General features: G+C 42.9%; 1 protein-coding gene across 2 annotated transcripts; it reads left to right on the top strand.

Moving 5' to 3' along the window:
- LOC8078223 (aspartic proteinase-like protein 2) lies at window positions 161–5,742 on the top strand. 2 transcript variants are annotated; one of them, XM_002458005.2, is made up of 10 exons: window positions 161–662; window positions 763–892; window positions 985–1,232; window positions 1,642–1,866; window positions 2,651–2,813; window positions 2,905–2,975; window positions 3,222–3,312; window positions 4,618–4,693; window positions 4,768–4,839; window positions 5,264–5,742. In XM_002458005.2, the coding sequence occupies exons 1-10, from the start codon at window positions 418–420 to the stop codon at window positions 5,410–5,412; spliced, it is 1,470 nt and encodes a 489-aa protein (XP_002458050.1). In that variant the 5' UTR covers window positions 161–417; the 3' UTR covers window positions 5,413–5,742. The 2 variants fall into 2 exon arrangements, with proteins under 2 accessions (XP_002458050.1, XP_021313607.1); XM_021457932.1 differs by lacking the exon at window positions 3,222–3,312.

The following is a 17,312-nucleotide window of genomic DNA, read 5'->3' as shown; positions in this document are numbered from 1 at the left end:
GGTCGTTGTTGGGTTGGGTCGGGCCCCTGGCAGGCTCAGGCCTCAAGGCCGCCTCCTCGGGCTGAGATTTTTTTCCCCCAGGTTCTCCACGGCCCAACCCGAAACAGAAACCGCCCGACCCGAGATATGATGGCCGTCCCCACTTCCCACTCCCAGTCCCAACTAGCTGTCCGCCGACCAGCTTTCCTCCCCGTTTTCCGGTGCCTTGCTTGTGCTCCGTGCTCACTCAAACGCCTCCAAGGCTCGGAGGCCGCGGCGAGGAGGAGGAGGAGGAGCAGCGGCCAGCGGGGGAGGACACGAAAAGTAGCCGGCCTCCCGCCGCCCGAAGCCCGACCGCTCCCGCAATTGCTGTTGTTTGCTACCCTGCCCCTGCGTGCAGGCGGTTTCGAATTGCCGTCTGCTACCCACGAATAATCCATGGCCCCGCCTCCGCCTCGGCTTGCCGCCCTCATCCTCCTAGCCGCGCTGCTGCTGCTGCTGCTGGCAGCCGGCGCCGCGGCAACCGGCGTCTTCCAGGTGCGCCGCAAGTTTCCCGCCGGAGTTGGAGGGGGCGCCAGCGCCAACATCAGCGCTCTTCGTGTCCACGACGGTCGCCGCCATGGCCGCCTCCTCGCAGCTGCTGACCTTCCACTCGGCGGTCTCGGCCTCCCAACTGACACCGGGTACGTGCTGGCCCTTGCTAGCTTCTTTATTTTGGGATTTCCCTGTGGGAGTGCTTTGATTTGGTTGTGGGGATTGTTGTGCTGGTCCGGGCGCGCACAGGCTCTACTTCACGGAGATCAAGCTCGGGACGCCGCCCAAGCGCTATTACGTCCAGGTCGATACTGGCAGCGACATCCTCTGGGTTAACTGCATCTCCTGCGAAAAATGCCCCCGCAAGAGCGGACTCGGGGTACCGCTTCCCCACTTCAAATTCCTTGTTTGTGTCTGAACTAGTACATATTAGTTCAGCTGTGTCCATTTTGATGTGAAACCTCTGTGCAGTTAGACTTGACGTTCTATGACCCCAAGGCGTCCTCGAGCGGGAGCACGGTGTCCTGCGATCAGGGATTCTGTGCGGCCACCTATGGGGGAAAGCTGCCGGGGTGCACCGCCAATGTGCCCTGCGAGTACAGCGTCATGTACGGTGATGGTAGCTCAACGACTGGGTTCTTCGTTACCGATGCGCTGCAGTTTGATCAGGTGACTGGGGATGGGCAGACACAGCCTGGCAATGCCACTGTCACGTTCGGGTGAGTCGGGTCATGTCAGTTCATCACATTGCAACCTTTTTTTTGTTGGACAACATTCATGATGGGCTATTTTGCTGCCTGAAAAGATCAGCATGATCCTTGACCATCGCCACAAAGATAGTTAATGTTCTTTTATTAGGATGAGCTTGATTTTTCTTTTTATCCCAGTATGAGGTTATGAAGTTGTATTCTTGGCCCTTTATCCAGGCAATGTCCTTGTGCTATTACTTCATTGAAAAGATAGGTATCAGGGAAAGCATCAACCCTGCTGTGGGTTTTACTATGTGTCCCATGTTCTTTATCATAGTGCAATAGAAGAACTGAGTAGGAAACAAGCATCAACCGATTAGCATTTGTTAATAGTGCTGAAGTGTTAATTGGGAATACATGATTCTTCTTTCCTTTGTAGGTGTGGTGCTCAGCAAGGTGGGGATTTGGGAAGCTCCAACCAAGCCCTTGATGGAATTCTAGGTTTTGGTCAGGCAAATACGTCAATGTTATCACAGCTAGCTGCTGCTGGTAAAGTGAAGAAGATATTTGCTCATTGCCTGGATACCATAAAAGGTGGTGGAATTTTTGCTATTGGAAATGTGGTTCAGCCAAAAGTAAAAACAACACCATTGGTAGCTGACATGTATGTATGTTAACCTTGTCATACTAATTATCTTGTTGGTTGCATTACACTTATGGGTGGGCCACATTTCAGTTTCACTGGTCATATAATGTTTTTGCTAATTGTTCATAGCTGTTAAGTCACTAGGATTGGAACATGAACCTCAAACAAAATAAAAAATGAAACCATCGCACTCTCAACCCTAAAGACCTGTTGTTGCTGTACTTGTTCTATGAAATGGTGGGCAACTTACTGCATGTTCGATAAAAAAATGGTGGGCAACTGACGTGTTACTATTTCATCAGAGCCCTCACAAAGATAGCTCACTGCTGAGCTAATTCTGACAAGTGATAATCATTGGTTAGGCATGTTGCTTACTTGCTTAGTATCCAACTAACAAGGAAAAAAATGATATGAGAACTGCACCCTTATTAAGTGTGGAATAAGATTTGACAAACTTGGATGTGCGAAGGAAAGAAGGATATATGCACATTAAAACTTCTGCTCAGTAGATAAATGTTCTCTCACTGGCATTTGTGCCATGCTACAAACAGATGTTTCACCAATGCTGTTGTGCTAGTGCTACTTCATGTACCTTTTTGTCCATGGTCCCTTGAACATACCACTGTTTTTTGTAAGTTTTGAGTTGGTAAAAACCTCACATCAATGGCATTGTTACAAACTTATATGAACGCATATTTTGTTGGCACATAGTGTTTTAGTTCTACTTAGATGTGATGCATGCAGCTAGCCGCTTTACTTCATTTATACTGTACTCATAGCCTGTCATGATTTTACTTTTCAGGCCGCACTACAATGTGAACCTTAAGTCAATTGATGTTGGTGGCACTACATTACAGCTCCCAGCTCATGTTTTTGAAACAGGAGAGAGAAAGGGCACCATAATCGACAGTGGTACTACCTTAACATACCTTCCAGAATTGGTTTTCAAAGAAGTAATGGCCGCGGTATGACAAAGATCCTATGCTAGTTTGTCCCTTATAACAGAGGACCATATTCCTTCCTTTTAATAGTATAGTATTTCTCAACCAATTGTAGATATTTAACAAGCATCAAGATATAGTCTTCCATAATGTTCAAGATTTTATGTGTTTCCAATATCCTGGAAGGTATGGCTTACACAATACAGCTGCAGTTGGAAGTGTACTAAATTACCTGCAATTCCTTCAGTGCTGCACTTCATACATGACGAAATATGTTATTACTGAATCCTGATATCGATAATGCCCTCGCATACTTCTTTCATGGTCCCTTCATACTTGCTCTGTTTCATTTGAATTGGCACAAGATGAATCACCAGCCCACAGATTATGTTCTCTTACTATGATTATGATTCTTGTTCATTTCTCTTGCAGTGTAGATGATGGATTCCCGACCATCACCTTCCATTTTGAGGATGATCTTGCACTGCATGTGTATCCACATGAGTACTTTTTCCCAAATGGGGTAACATGACATTTCTCTCCTAGTGGAGAACGTTTAATTCACCAATTGCATGGGTTCAGCTTGGTTCCAGCTTATAGCACTTAAAAAGTGGCTTCAGTGCCTTCTTTTTCCTTTCACCCCTTTTGCATAAACTACATGATAATTTTTAAAATATAATACTTTTGTAATTTTAATAATGTTGGCCATTGGTAATCAATATGAAAAACAATCACTAAATTTAATACAATGTTTTCAACTCGTCTAATTGACCCTAGTTGCTATAGCATCGATCAGGTCGACTAATCGTGACTAATTGGGACTAAGTAGTGCATAACTGATTGCATGGAACCAATAAGCCCGACTAATTGCGATTAGTCAGATGACTTGATAACCTTGATTTAGTATATGTGAATATATGAAGCACCTATCTTATGCTCTCTTTTTCTGTTACAATGTTTCTTTGTTAGGATTTTGGCTTTCCAAAAATTTCTCAATCATTCCATATCAAACTTCAGGTTGTTTTTTCTTTTTGTCTAAATTTTGCTGAAATCAACAGAGGTATTCTTTTATAAAGGTGTCAACTAAGGAAAATTTTCCAAAAAACTCTAAACCTACATTGCCAAAATGGCGTAGATCTATCATTATGATAGTTGGCAGCTTGGTCCCAAGTGTCATAGACACACTCGATGGCGTGTTGGCAAAAGTGCAATTTCACTAATGGTGTGGTGGCAATTCCCATGATTAACCACGGTCATCACCTATCAGTACTTAATTTCGCTTCAAAATTAGTAAACTTGGGTACTGCTGACAAACCCTGAGTACATTTACAGCACATCTAGCTTTATGTGTACTTGAAGATTACATGTCAAAGTTCATGCACGCTGTAGAGAAGTTAAAGAATAATAGCATGCGTTCATATTGCCAAAATGGATGACATGTACATGCCTTTTCTGCTTTTAAAATTTCTGGTACTTCTCATCCTCTTTATTATTTTGCTTACAAAGAGAAAATAGCCTACCATTTTTGTATATGCATACATTCTCTTTATATGTTTATAACTTGAAGGTCTTTCTTTTTGGGAATACTTTCTTTTTTTTAACCTTTATGGTCACATGACAAATTGACAATTGAAACAACTGTACAGGATAAGATATAGACATAGCTATTAGTTATTTGAGTAGGTTGTTAATCAGTTCATTTCTGATATTTTGATTCAAGCACAACAGTGGTTTGAAATAGCAGTGCTTTTAGCATGCAAGTTCCATTTACGAGTGCATAATACATGGTCATGACTCTTATGGTCCATGTTTTCATTCATTGGAGCAGAATGACATGTACTGTGTGGGATTCCAAAATGGCGCATTACAATCAAAAGATGGAAAGGACATTGTGCTTATGGGAGGTCAGCATTGCAGTGCACTTGCAAACCCATTTTTGTTTCCAATGCCATGTTTTTCACACTCTGTTTTCATTCAGACCTTGTACTTTCAAACAAGTTGGTTATCTATGACTTGGAAAATCAGGTCATTGGGTGGACTGACTACAACTGTAAGTGCTAGCACGCTCAAATCTGCCCATCCTTAGTTCATTTCATTATAGATTGCAGTTGTAGCTTGCTGTTTTCTTTCCAGAAATCTTGACTGATTCCAAAATATTTTGCTTGAAATTGGGAGCCACAATCTTAGCATATAATAGCTTATATTCTTGTCAACTGTCGACCGCCATTACATAGTTTGGGATAAAACTGCATCTACATCTATTTCCTTTTTTTTTTTGGTGAAAGACAATATCTTCCTTTTCAAATAAAGGGAGAGAGAAATGTGTGTGTGTGTGTGTGTGTTTGGGAGGGGGGGAGGGGGGGGGGGGGGCATGGTTGGTTGGTACAAGCATTGCATTGTTCTGAATTGTAGATGTTATTCGTGGGTTGCGCCCCTATTTCCTCAACTCTCTGGTCATCTGCTTCTAATTTCAGGTTCGTCGAGCATTAAAATTGAGGACGACAAGACAGGCACACCATACACTGTCAATTCACATGACATCTCCTCTGGATGGAAATACCACTGGCACAAGTCCCTGGTTCTGTTGTTGGTAACAATGGTGTGCGGCAATTTAATACGCTAACTCTATTGTACAACACGAACACTGACCGAAATTCATTTGATTCGTATTCTTTTCACAAAAAGGAAATCTAGGGCTTTAGGCTGTGTTCTCTGACCAAGGAAAACAATGAAAACAAAAACTTTGTATGCCATACAATGAGCCTATGTGTGGCTAGTGTAATGCTGAGCTGAGGAATATATGGCCGCACGTAACTTGAGTTTCCCGTAAAAAAAAAGTTATGTGTGTAAAATAAGAATCTCCTTTGTTTGCAGTACAGCAATCTTCTGACATTTCTTTGAGAAATGAGTGTTGTTTAGTATGAACTTTTATTCTGCCGGTTTTTTTTTATAATGTTCTGACATTTCTTTGGAGTAGAAAAGAGTGATATATGTTGAATATTTGGTGATTAAGAACCCTAGACTGGGTCGGGAAAACAGTGATGCAGTAAAGTTTTTATTTGACCCCACCCTGTAGCTGGCATGACCGTCGTCTCAGTTCTCTAAAATTTCTATGAAATCTTTCTATGATTCCTGATATCATATACATATACACAACTTTCTAACAGTTAAGTCAATAAAAAAAATGCTTAGAATTGAGGTAAGCTGTTGAGAAAACCCTCCATGTGTCCTAGACGTTGTACACCTTGCACAATTAAAACCCTCAATGAGCCTATTCGATTGTTTGAAAAGTCATGACCGAAAATATTATTTGTTAATTTATTGTCAGTGAAAAACACTGCTGAATAACTGATAAATTTAATAAATAAGTTTCATATTTTACAGTTCAAACAAAAAAAATCAAGAACCTCTTTAGAATGAAGGATTATGAAGATACGGAAATTAGAAGCATACACCGTGTGCTGTTACCGAAATTGTGAATGATTTAAAATAAAAATTAGACTATATAATTTCTTATATGAAAGGATAAACTATTATAAAACATTCTTTGGTGTATGACGTGGCATACTATATAGACTACTAAATGTATGTTAGTGGATGATATGTCTCGCTGCATAAAATAATTATATATTGGGTTGTAATTGCATCTGATAGTAGAATGATGAGGTGGACAACTTATATGTCAAGATATAACTCTAGTAGGTGGAGGACCATATATATAAGATATATAGAAATAGATAAAAACATAGAAACATAATGCCCTTACAGCAGTGGTGACTTTTACACTATAATCTCTAAAAGGCTAAAAATAATGCCTTTACTCTATTTTTTTTAGTAGTGGAGCAAAAAACAACTCTCTACAATAAACTATCTATTTGCCCCCTTGAATTTATTGGCCACCCAAATTCTCATCCTACTCAATTCTATTGGGCCAACAAATGTTCTCCTAATTTTTGATTCGTTAGTCGCCAACCCCTCCTCCCCTCCACACACCAAACAAAATGCCCCTCGTCTCTCCACTTGCGCCCCTTGCTCGCCCAACGTCAATCCCTTCCACGCCTGCGTCTGGTGCCTCTACATCCGGTGGGATCGTCACAAGCGGATTCAGTTGCCGCCTCCATGACCTTTGTCGGCTCCTTATGTCAGTCCCCTATCAACAACATTGCCCCCTCCTCCTTGCCTCCACGTAGACGCCCCTCTCCGTTGCTCAGCGTTGCATCCACGCAGGCACCCTTTCCCCTTGCTCCACGTCGCCTCCACACAACACCCCTTGTTGCTTGACTGGGTGTCGTTTTCCCACCGATGCCCCTCATCCTCTCGTCTTGCCTCTATGACATCTCCCTATCGACACCTCTACTCTAGCAAGATATGCCGCCCTACCCGGCACCCTCCTTGAATGAAATCATGTGGATTTCATATATCCCATGGGTATTCATAGATGATTTTGTTTGATGAGGAGGAGGAAAATATTTTGAACTGATTCTTTGAGAAAGAGGACGAGTCTGATGAAGATGCTCTTATCTTGAGTTTGATTACACAAGAAGAGAAACCTGTGAGAAGGAACAAGAGGTGTCATAGATCAGTCCATGGATGATATTCATGGGCATGCTACGGTGTGTCATAGTGTGGTTGTATTTGACATGCATATTGTTTTAATTCCTCTTGTTGATGTGGATAATTTAAATTTTGGAATTTAACTTTATATTGTGTTGTAATACTATGTTAAGTCTATGTTCATTTAGATTATGCAAATATTGTATTTTTGGTTTAGTTGTGGAGGTGAAATGAAAATTATAGAGGGTTAACATAATAGCTTGTTTGGATCTGTGAAAGGCTCTTGTTTGGTTTTGGCAATTGAGTGACAACTTAGGTGGACTAATAGTGTTTATGTGAGATGCACATGAGATTAGTCCACAAGTGAATATGTGATGATGGAGGAGCTCATTGCATATGAGACATGACATGGAGTCATGTGACCAAGGTGGAGAAGATCAAGATGAGGCTTGGCTCGATGGATCAGTTGCAAGGTGAAGGGTAAGTCGGAGGCTTTGAAACGAGGGACCGCGTGTGATGGTAAAGCTTGAGCAAGACTTAGCGCCGATGGACCGATGCAATGGTGAAGAGCAAGTGGCGTCAAGATCGATGAACCAATACGGTCACATGATAATATGAAGTGGATTATATCATTTGGTGATTGGTTGGTGCATGTGGTGCATCAACATTGGAGGAGATGGAATGGAAAGCGCAAGGCAAAGGTATAACCTAGGGGATTTTCATTTCACCGGTCATAGGTGTGTAGAGAAGTTTATGACTGGATTTATGATAGATGGCTATACGATCAAGAGGGTGAAAGCCCTAGTTTGGTTTTGGATAATTGATGAAACCCTAGTACTAACCTCTATACTAAGTGTGTGTAGACTTAATGAGGTTGGTACATGCCAAGTGATGGAGCAAGTTATGATCATAGTGATGATGGTGATGACTACAAGATGATCAAATGCTCAACTTGGAAAAGAAGAAAGAGAAAAACAAAACCCCATGAAGATCAAGGCAAAGGTATTGCTTAGGGTTTTAGTTTTGGTGATCAAGACACCATAAAGGGTTTGATGACATTTAGCATAGATAGCCGTACTATAAAGAGAGGAATTCTTTGGCTAAGCGGTTATAGAGTGCCACTAGGTCTCATTGTTCATGTGCATGCTTTTAGAACCTAGTGAGCTAACTTAACTCCTTTGAAGAAAATAATTGTGAAAATGCTAACACACTTGCACATGTTGGTACACACATGGTGGTGTTGGCACACTTTAAGAAGGAGGTGGAAGTTGAAGGGTAGAGAGGGGTTTGGGTTCCTCTCTCCCTCCCGCCAAGCTTACGAGGCGGGATTCGATGCTTTTGAGAAAATGAAACGCATATTTTCTATTGCACCGGTGGAAAGTTTGGAGAAGTCGCTGTTGATATTAGTTACGCACACGAAAGAATCAAAGAGAAATAATCCACAAATGCACAGATATCGGTGAGCACTTCACCCGGGAGATAAGTCCAGAGTATCGTATTTATTTTTTTACCACTAGGAGAAAGCGTGCAAAAGACTAACCTTTTATCCTACCTACTACCCACGGGTTGCAAGACAAGATAACAAGAATTAAGCGATATAGAGAGAACTCTTTCTACAGTCTTCTTATAACCTATGGTAAGTGTGTAGATATCGTTCTAAGGGGAGTAACTAGAGAAAAGAGACACCTCAGAGAGTGCTTAACCCTAGTACCATATACCCTACCTTACCTCCTGACGGGACATGGATTACTAAGACCCAAGAGGATTGTCGCTTCCCCCAAAAGGCTACCACAAATCCGGCCAAGCAGGGAGTATCTACGAGCATTTCTAGCCCAAGCACCACGCTTACGCTATAAATAATTACTCTATTCCCTACGCGAAGCGAATAAAGTAAACTCGTAAACCAAAGAACAATAAGAACAATAACTTACTAGTATCAAAAGTTGAATTGTCGAATGATTCTAGAACCAAGCCTCGGGTTGTGGGGGTATAAACCCCTATACCCTCATGGGCCGATGTGGGCCGCACCATCAGAGGTGGCTCGGCCCACAAGATGAAGGCGTGCAGCGCATGACGCTGGTCGACGTGCACCGCAAGGCTACAAGATATTGTACCAAATAGGATGGTTTACTTGTAACTCTGTCCCTTCACGATATATAAGGAGGGGCAGGGGTCCCCTAGAGGACAGGCATACACATTATTCTCTCAACACAATCCAATACAATCAGACGCAGGACGTAGGTATTACGCCCACACGGTGGCCGAACCTGGATAAAAACCTTGTCTGTGTCTTGTGTCACCATCGAGTTCGTAGCTTGCGCACCGTCTACCGATAAACTACTACCGTGGGCATACCCCAAGGTAGACTGCCGACTAGCTTTCGTCGATAGTGGCGCGCCAGGTAGAGGGTGTGCGTACAGCTTCCCAGACGAACAAGATGGCCATCATCCCTGACTTCGCGGCCATGGCGGGCGGCTTCACGTTCACCGTCAGCTTCAACAGCTTCACCACCACGACCGCGAAGGAGGCGTAGATCCGATCTGTGCCGATCACTTCTTCAGCGACGTCGGCTGCAGCTCCAACCACGCTGGCTACGGCTTCGACCACACCAGCAACGTCTCCGACCACGCCGACAACGCGTCGCCGCTTCTCTGCTACAAAGGGAGGCAGATCGACGATACCGACCTGCTCGGGCTATCGACCAAGTTGTTTGGCCTACTTGCTCTGACCACGAGTCGCAATAATAATCGCCGCGAAGAACGGCGCTACGACAACCGCGACCACTGTTGGGTATTTTAAACGCAAACACACGGATACCGATGTAGCCTTCACCCGGGAGTATTCCAGAGTATCGATTTTCCACAGAGAACGTGAGTGTACTAATTAAGATCCAAGATCGCCCAAGGATAACTATATAATTATTTTTGGTGGGAAGAGAGGAAGTTTCTTGAGAGTTCTCTAGTTGATCTAAGAATCAAGAATTACTTCAAGATTATCTAAATCGGGACATCAGAGCACTAACCACAGAAAGAGATGAGAAGGGGGCTAGGAAGGTCTGACTACGGTCCTACAAACACTGATCCAAACGAGGTGGAATACGTCGACCGTTAGGGCTGTGACTACCCTAGGGCTACCACAACAATCCGCAGGATTGGGTGCAATTCCAGGTAATTGGAAGACTAAACACCACGTCTAATCTATTAATTACTACTCTAGCGTTATAAAGACTAGAGCACTTGATGCAAGCGGAAATGCAATAAATAACTTGAATGTAAATTAAAGTAATTAAAGAACTCAGGAATTATGAATTGAAGAACATGGAGAACGATGAAGGACGAACCAGTTGCTGCAAAAGTACAATGTTGAGGAAGATCCGACAGATCCGGCTCCTCCTCCTCCGCTCTCCTCTTCTCTCTCCCTATTTTCTAGATTACAACTAGAACTAACTAGAACTAGAACTAAAAGAACTAGATCTAGAACTAGAACTAGATGAACTAGAACTAGATCTAGATGAACTAGAGGTAGAACTAGAAGAACTAGAGGGATCCTCTCTACTTGGATGAAGAATTGAAACCCTAGCTTTGATTCTGTAGAAGAGGTATGATCTCCAGGGGCCAGGGGCCTTGCTTATATAGTCTTTTCAGATGAATCTGGGCCGTTGGATCAAACCGACATTGATTGAATGGTTATCCTTGATCCTTTAGGTCGGTGGAGCAATATCTCGAAAGAGAGTCCTGATTGGACTCTATGTGAGGGCGGGCGCCCAGGAGAGGAGGGCGGGCGCCCTGTCCCTGAGTCCTCTCGGCCTCCGCTTCGGTCCCGTGGCTTCTGGAGTCTTCTACATGATAGAAAATTGTGCGGCACGTTAATATCTCTATGTAAACCCGACGTGTGGGCCTTTCTTCCGTATTTCCTGATAAACCCCTGCAGAAATAGACAAACACCAAAACTCATGGAATTCTGTCAGATAAAACCCTAAGTCTAGGTGTTGATTGCATTTGGATCCTTTTCCATGATTAGTTGATGGTTAAATGTGAGCTTTAAGGACCGCCAACAACCACCGTCACGACAACAAGTCAAAAAGCTCGAGGGCCAGACAATTTTATCGTCACCAACCAGACTTTCGTCCAAAGATAAGTATACTTCTAATATTTTATTTATTTTTGGCATAATATTTTTTATTATCCTTCAAAACAACTTTTTGGTTAGCCGACTAGTTTTTTCTCCTACACGAGTTTTCCAGAGTCGGTACTGTCTCCGACTCCTCCCTACACGTGCATGAGATCCGCCCTCTGCGTTCCGGGTGGTCGGCAGTAGCTCTCTGGCGAGGCTGGCAATCCCACGCGTGTCTAGGTTCCGCACCTCATGCTGATTGTTGGCTAAACCAAAGCTGGTACAAGCTCTAGGACGAATTAACTACTCGTGCTAATTTTATAACAAAAAATCTAAAACTTATCTCAGTACTGATTTTTTATCTAAAGTTTATTTATACATTATGTACTACCTATTCTCTATATTTATTTTTCAGGAGTTTGGCCCAGTCGACAAGCTACGCTCGGGGACTCGTCGACTATTCCCTACGCTGTGCTCGGGAACTGCTCCGACCACCGAGCACGTTTACGTTCCCAACCACGCTCGAGGACTTGTCGACTACTCTCTACGCGGTGCTTGAAGATTGTGCCGACCACCGAGCACGTTTACGTTCCCATCCACGCTCGGGGACTTGTCCACCAGTCCCTACGCCGTGCTCGGGGACTGTACCGACCACCGAGCACGTCTACTTTCTCAACCGTGCTCGGGGACTCGTCAATCACTCCCTTCACTATGCTCGGGGCTTGCTTCGATCACTCTCCAACCACAGTTTGGGGACTGTTCTTCTCAGTTATATATGAATTGGACTCATATACAACTAAGGGGTAATTTTATTTTTTTTAGACCTTGCTACAAGGCTCATACTTCGCCTTCCAGCAAGCTCGGGGACTACATCGGTACGATGCATCTGGCGATGCATCTCAGTTTTAGAATTTCTATGAAGACTTTTTTGACCCTGGCACCACGTGCCTACGTCACCTAGTACCAGGCTCGGGGACTAAGTGGGCACACTTCACCTTGCGGTGAACATGCTTGCTTTTTGAAAGTCTGTACTTTTCAGAAAAGTAAAGTGGGCACACTTCACCAGAAAAGAAATCTTTTTTGTTTTAGAGCACCATACATTCTTCGAACAACCTGCTTCTTCGATGTCAATGTTGATCAGAGTCTTTTGAGTTGATTAAAATACCATTGCAACTGTTTGGGCAACTTTCCTGCTTATTGAAGACGTCAAGTCTCACTGGTCGAAGAAGCTCAAGACGACGTGTTACATCACAATACATGGTGCTCGGGGACTAGATGTGGGGGTATAAACCCCTATACCCTCATGGGCCGATGTGGGCCGCACCATCAGAGGTGGCTCGGCCCACAAGACGAAGACGTGCAGCGCATGACGCTGGTCGACGTGCACCGCAAGGCTACAAGATATTGTACCAAATAGGATGGTTTACTTGTAACTCTGTCCCTTCACGATATATAAGGAGGGGCAGGGGTCCCCTAGAGGACAGGCATACACATTATTCTCTCAACACAATCCAATACAATCAGACGCAGGACGTAGGTATTACGCCCACACGGTGGCCGAACCTGGATAAAAACCTTGTCTGTGTCTTGCGTCACCATCGAGTTCGTAGCTTGCGCACCGTCTACCGATAAACTACTACCGTGGGCATACCCCAAGGTAGACTGCCGACTAGCTTTCGTCGACACGGGTTAGGGGACTTGACTCCAAAGATACGAAGAAGAAGGCACCAATAGGCCGGGCTTCCTCAACTCCTATCTTCACCCTATACTCTCTCAATCTCTCTTGTTGCTATCACTCTAAAGAGACAGATCCATTTGAGGGAGCCCTCTCTATCTATCTCTCTCTGGAAAATATGAATTAGGATTTCAGAGTTACATCTCAGGGGGTAGGGTCTTTATTTATAGCCCCCTAGGAATCACCACAGCCCTTGGATCAAACTGACTTAAACGTGCACTTAAGATTAATCCTCAAAGTCAGTGGAGGCAGGATCCACGAGAACAAATCTGATTGGTCTCTGCCCCCAGGCGGCCGCCCCTGCCCTATGATAGATGGGCCCCACCTTTCCGGTGGTGGCTCCTAGAGTCTTCTAGAGTCTTCCTGAGTTGGCGTTCCGGTCTTCTCTCTATGTAAATCTGACATGTGGACCTCCTTTTGTCATTATTCCGATAACCCCCTGTAGAAATAAACAGTCACCAAAACTCGTAAAATTTTGTTAGTGATAACCCTATTTCTACTGAGTGCATGCAAATAGGTCCTTTTCATGTTAAGTTGACGGTTAAAATTAGGAGTTATCTACCATCAACAAACTCCCCCACACTTATCTTTTACTCGTCCTCGAGGAAAAAGGATAGATAGACTATTTTAATCATAACCTCAAACCAAGACATCACTAGATTTATTCCAAGTCATACCTATACTGCGGGATTCAAAGTGTCTACCATAAAACTTTGAGAGGTTGAGGATGGAACAGTACAAAATAGAGTTCTCTTTTCCTTTAGCCCTGTCACTTGGAGTTTTATAATATTTTTGCAAAGAAAAAATAGCTTATCCTTCTCCATCATGTAGCACACTCAAATCACTCATTATATGTGGTATTTGTGGAACTCACCAAAGTAGATAGATACATCCTACTCTATATAGGCTTATATGGAGTTAAAGGTAATTCAAGGAAATAGCATACTTACCTTGCATATCTTGCTAAGTCAAAACTCAGATCCATGGAGGGGAATAACATACTCTTAGATCAAGAAGTGCATGTGTGTGGAATATATAGTGGCTAATCGTAATTCTGCATTGCTCTTTTGAAAATGTCTTTCTTTCTCTAAAGCACTTATGGTCTTTGCACAGGATGGTATGGGCTATCTTTTATTTTTCTTTCTTTCTAGGACACCTGTCTTTTTTCTCTTTCTCTCATTTTTTTCAATACTTTTATTTTGCATAGCCACACACCTCCTTTTGTAACCAGAAAATATTGAGAAAGACTTTTTAAAGAACTTAAAGCAATTATTCCTACTAAAACTCTTTTTGTGTTTCCTCTCAATGTAGGAGTAAAACATTTTTAGTGAATGGAAAGACATGTTTGTGTGCATTGCCAGTGTAGGAATGGCAGATATATGTGGGTGTACATGATCTTGATCTTAGGAGCATGACAATCCTCTCGACATAGGTCAATAATGTTTGACAAAACTCAATACAAAGAAAGTAGCTTATGAGCTGGTTTATATCTATCATGCATGGCTCTAGTAGGACATTAATTCTTGCCACAGAGGAGAAAGTATAGTAATCATTTTAAGATTTGAAAAGTAAAATTCTCCAAATGACTAGGCATCAGAAATCAAGATCTCATATTCATACTATCTCTCTTTCCACAACAAATTAAGTAATATGGGGTCCCTATATTAAAGTTGCCAACAACAACATGAATTTCTCGGAATTATCATGGTATAAGTCTATCTTGTGGTCATGAATAAAACATCTTTTAATTATTATGCATAGGTGTTGACGGGAAATAAGACCTAGTTCTATATACTCAAAAGCCCGTCAACAGTCCTCGATTGAAGGAAGATAAGCATCACATGAACATATTTATCACTAATAAAGTTCCACTTGTACTCTTAGCTTGTTCAATGCAGGAAAGAAGGAAATGAGCCCTGTGGGCCCCATAACCCCGGTCGGCCGACCATGGTTTGGGCCCACCAGGGGCTCCCCTCCATGGCATGAGCCATGGCATACTCCAAGGAGTCAATCCCAACCCTTGGATCCAAGTGTGCTTGCCCTCAACGGGTCAAACACTTAGCACATGGATCCTTGGGCCCACATGGAAGCAAGCAAGTGTGCAATCAGACTCAACTTTGGACAACACTTCACATGACAAGTGGGGACACCACCAGGAGGCCAGTGGTGGGCCAGGGCGGGTCATGCCACCTGGCCTAGCCTCCCACCGACCTAAGGACCTTCCAGAAGGTCAGTGGGACCCACTGTCATCCAAATGTCAGGTCGGTCGACCTACATGTGGGCCCCATCTTGAGTCGGTTCACTCCCACCAACGTCCCCATGATGAACATGTGATGGAAATCCCCAACCATTGATCATATGGTGGTTCTAAGGTCACTTTATCCAATAGTGCATGCTGGAGGTCACGCGGATTGCTGACATGGAGCTGGAGTAGCCCCTTCTCCATCTCTCCCCTATAAATACCCCCTTAGAGAGCCTAGTTAAGCATGATGTATCTTAGGAAGAGCTACTCTTAGCTAAGTATGAGAAGAGAGGGAAGAGAGTGAGGAGTTCCCCAAGGAGGAGTCCCGGCTTGTCGGGAGTCTTCTTCCAGGAGTGCCTCAGCGGATGCTTGTCTTCTAGTAAGTCTTCCTTCTAGTTTCCTTTCATCTGAGTACTTCTAGTATTTACTTTCTGTCTTAGTTTATTTTAAGTATACAACCGGCCTACTGGCACATTGCTTTGCCTTGTGTGAAGTGCTCGAAACTGTAGGTGGGTCTAGAGTAGTAGAATTAGTGTAGACGTGGTGTCTAGACTAAGTTTGCCCTTGTGAACTTCTTATCGCACCTGAAGAATGCCAGCAGTGAAGCGTGACAGGCCTCTGCTGGACATTAGGAGTTCTCTTCAGTGTGTTGTTAGGCAAGTTGCAAATAATAGTTGGACTGCATGGTAGCTGCCTAGGGAAGTGTTTCGCCACACCCTTTTCACCTACCAGCCATAGTAGGAAGGTAGTTAACTCTCAGTTTACTTAGGATAGCTTAGCCAGAAGCCAAATACTAGAAATACCTCTCCACCCCATGGTATTTGTGGATCCTTACCAAAAATGTCACTTACCTATAGCTAATGGAATATTTAAGTGGAGTTCATAGGAGTGAAAAAACAGCTCATACATATGTTGTCTAATCGAGCCATGGATCCAAAGGAAATCAGCATATAATTAAATCAAGATGTGCATGTGTGGTGGAGTAAATGATAGTAATGGTGGAAATATAAGTAATGATAAAACTTACTTCTCATTGCTCCTCATATTGCTATCTGTCCTCCTCTTGATCTTGCTTTGGGAGAACATGGGCTATCTCTTTTTTTAGGTGGGTAGTAAATACCCCTAATTCTACTATCGGACACTTCTCCATTTTTTCCTCTCAAGCGGGCATCTTTGTACCCCTAATTCTACTCTGGACACTTGTCCATTTTTACCTCTCACCTCACTCTTTTTTTCTTTCTTTTTCGAGGTTCTGGGCACTTGCCCCTTTTTATTTTCTCGCATATTTTTACATAACCCATGCCTCTTCTGTATTGAATCTTTATGGAGAGAGAGAATAACAACACTTGGGACAGTGAGTGATAATGTTTTTAGCAATTTTAATGAATGGTGGTGGATGGTGTAGTAGATGTGTGCAAGTGAATATCTTAATTTAACCACATGAAAAGCTCCTAAGGGTCTACACAGCTCGATCAAACTCAATGCAAATATATGTAGCAAAAGATGTTATAGCAAGTATGGTTGTGGTAGGAATTTTGTTATGCTAGGAACTCATCATGTGATTTGCAAGTTTTCAAAATAAATCTCCAGAACTCAGTGTTATAAGAACAAGATAAACAGTAGCTCAAACTTTATATCATGACTTTCTCTTACCTAGACTTTAGTTTTAGGTTCATGCTCCTATAGATATTAAATTTTAGTTTTAGTAATTCGTGGGAGAACTCTAATGTAAAAGCTAGGTACTTGAACAAACAGAGCAACTGTTCATCATTTCCATCAGGCATTTTTTTGGTCTTTTTATTTTTCTAGAGATTAACACTTAGCGGATAAATAAAGCACACTTATCTGCACACCCTTTTTATTTTGTTTTCATATTTAT

Source organism: Sorghum bicolor, chromosome 3, assembly GCF_000003195.3.
Source record: "Sorghum bicolor cultivar BTx623 chromosome 3, Sorghum_bicolor_NCBIv3, whole genome shotgun sequence".
In the NCBI taxonomy this organism is placed as follows: Eukaryota; Viridiplantae; Streptophyta; class Magnoliopsida; order Poales; family Poaceae; genus Sorghum; species Sorghum bicolor.
The sequence above is the reverse complement of the archived record's forward strand: the minus strand, read 5'-3'. Positions and strand labels throughout refer to the sequence as shown.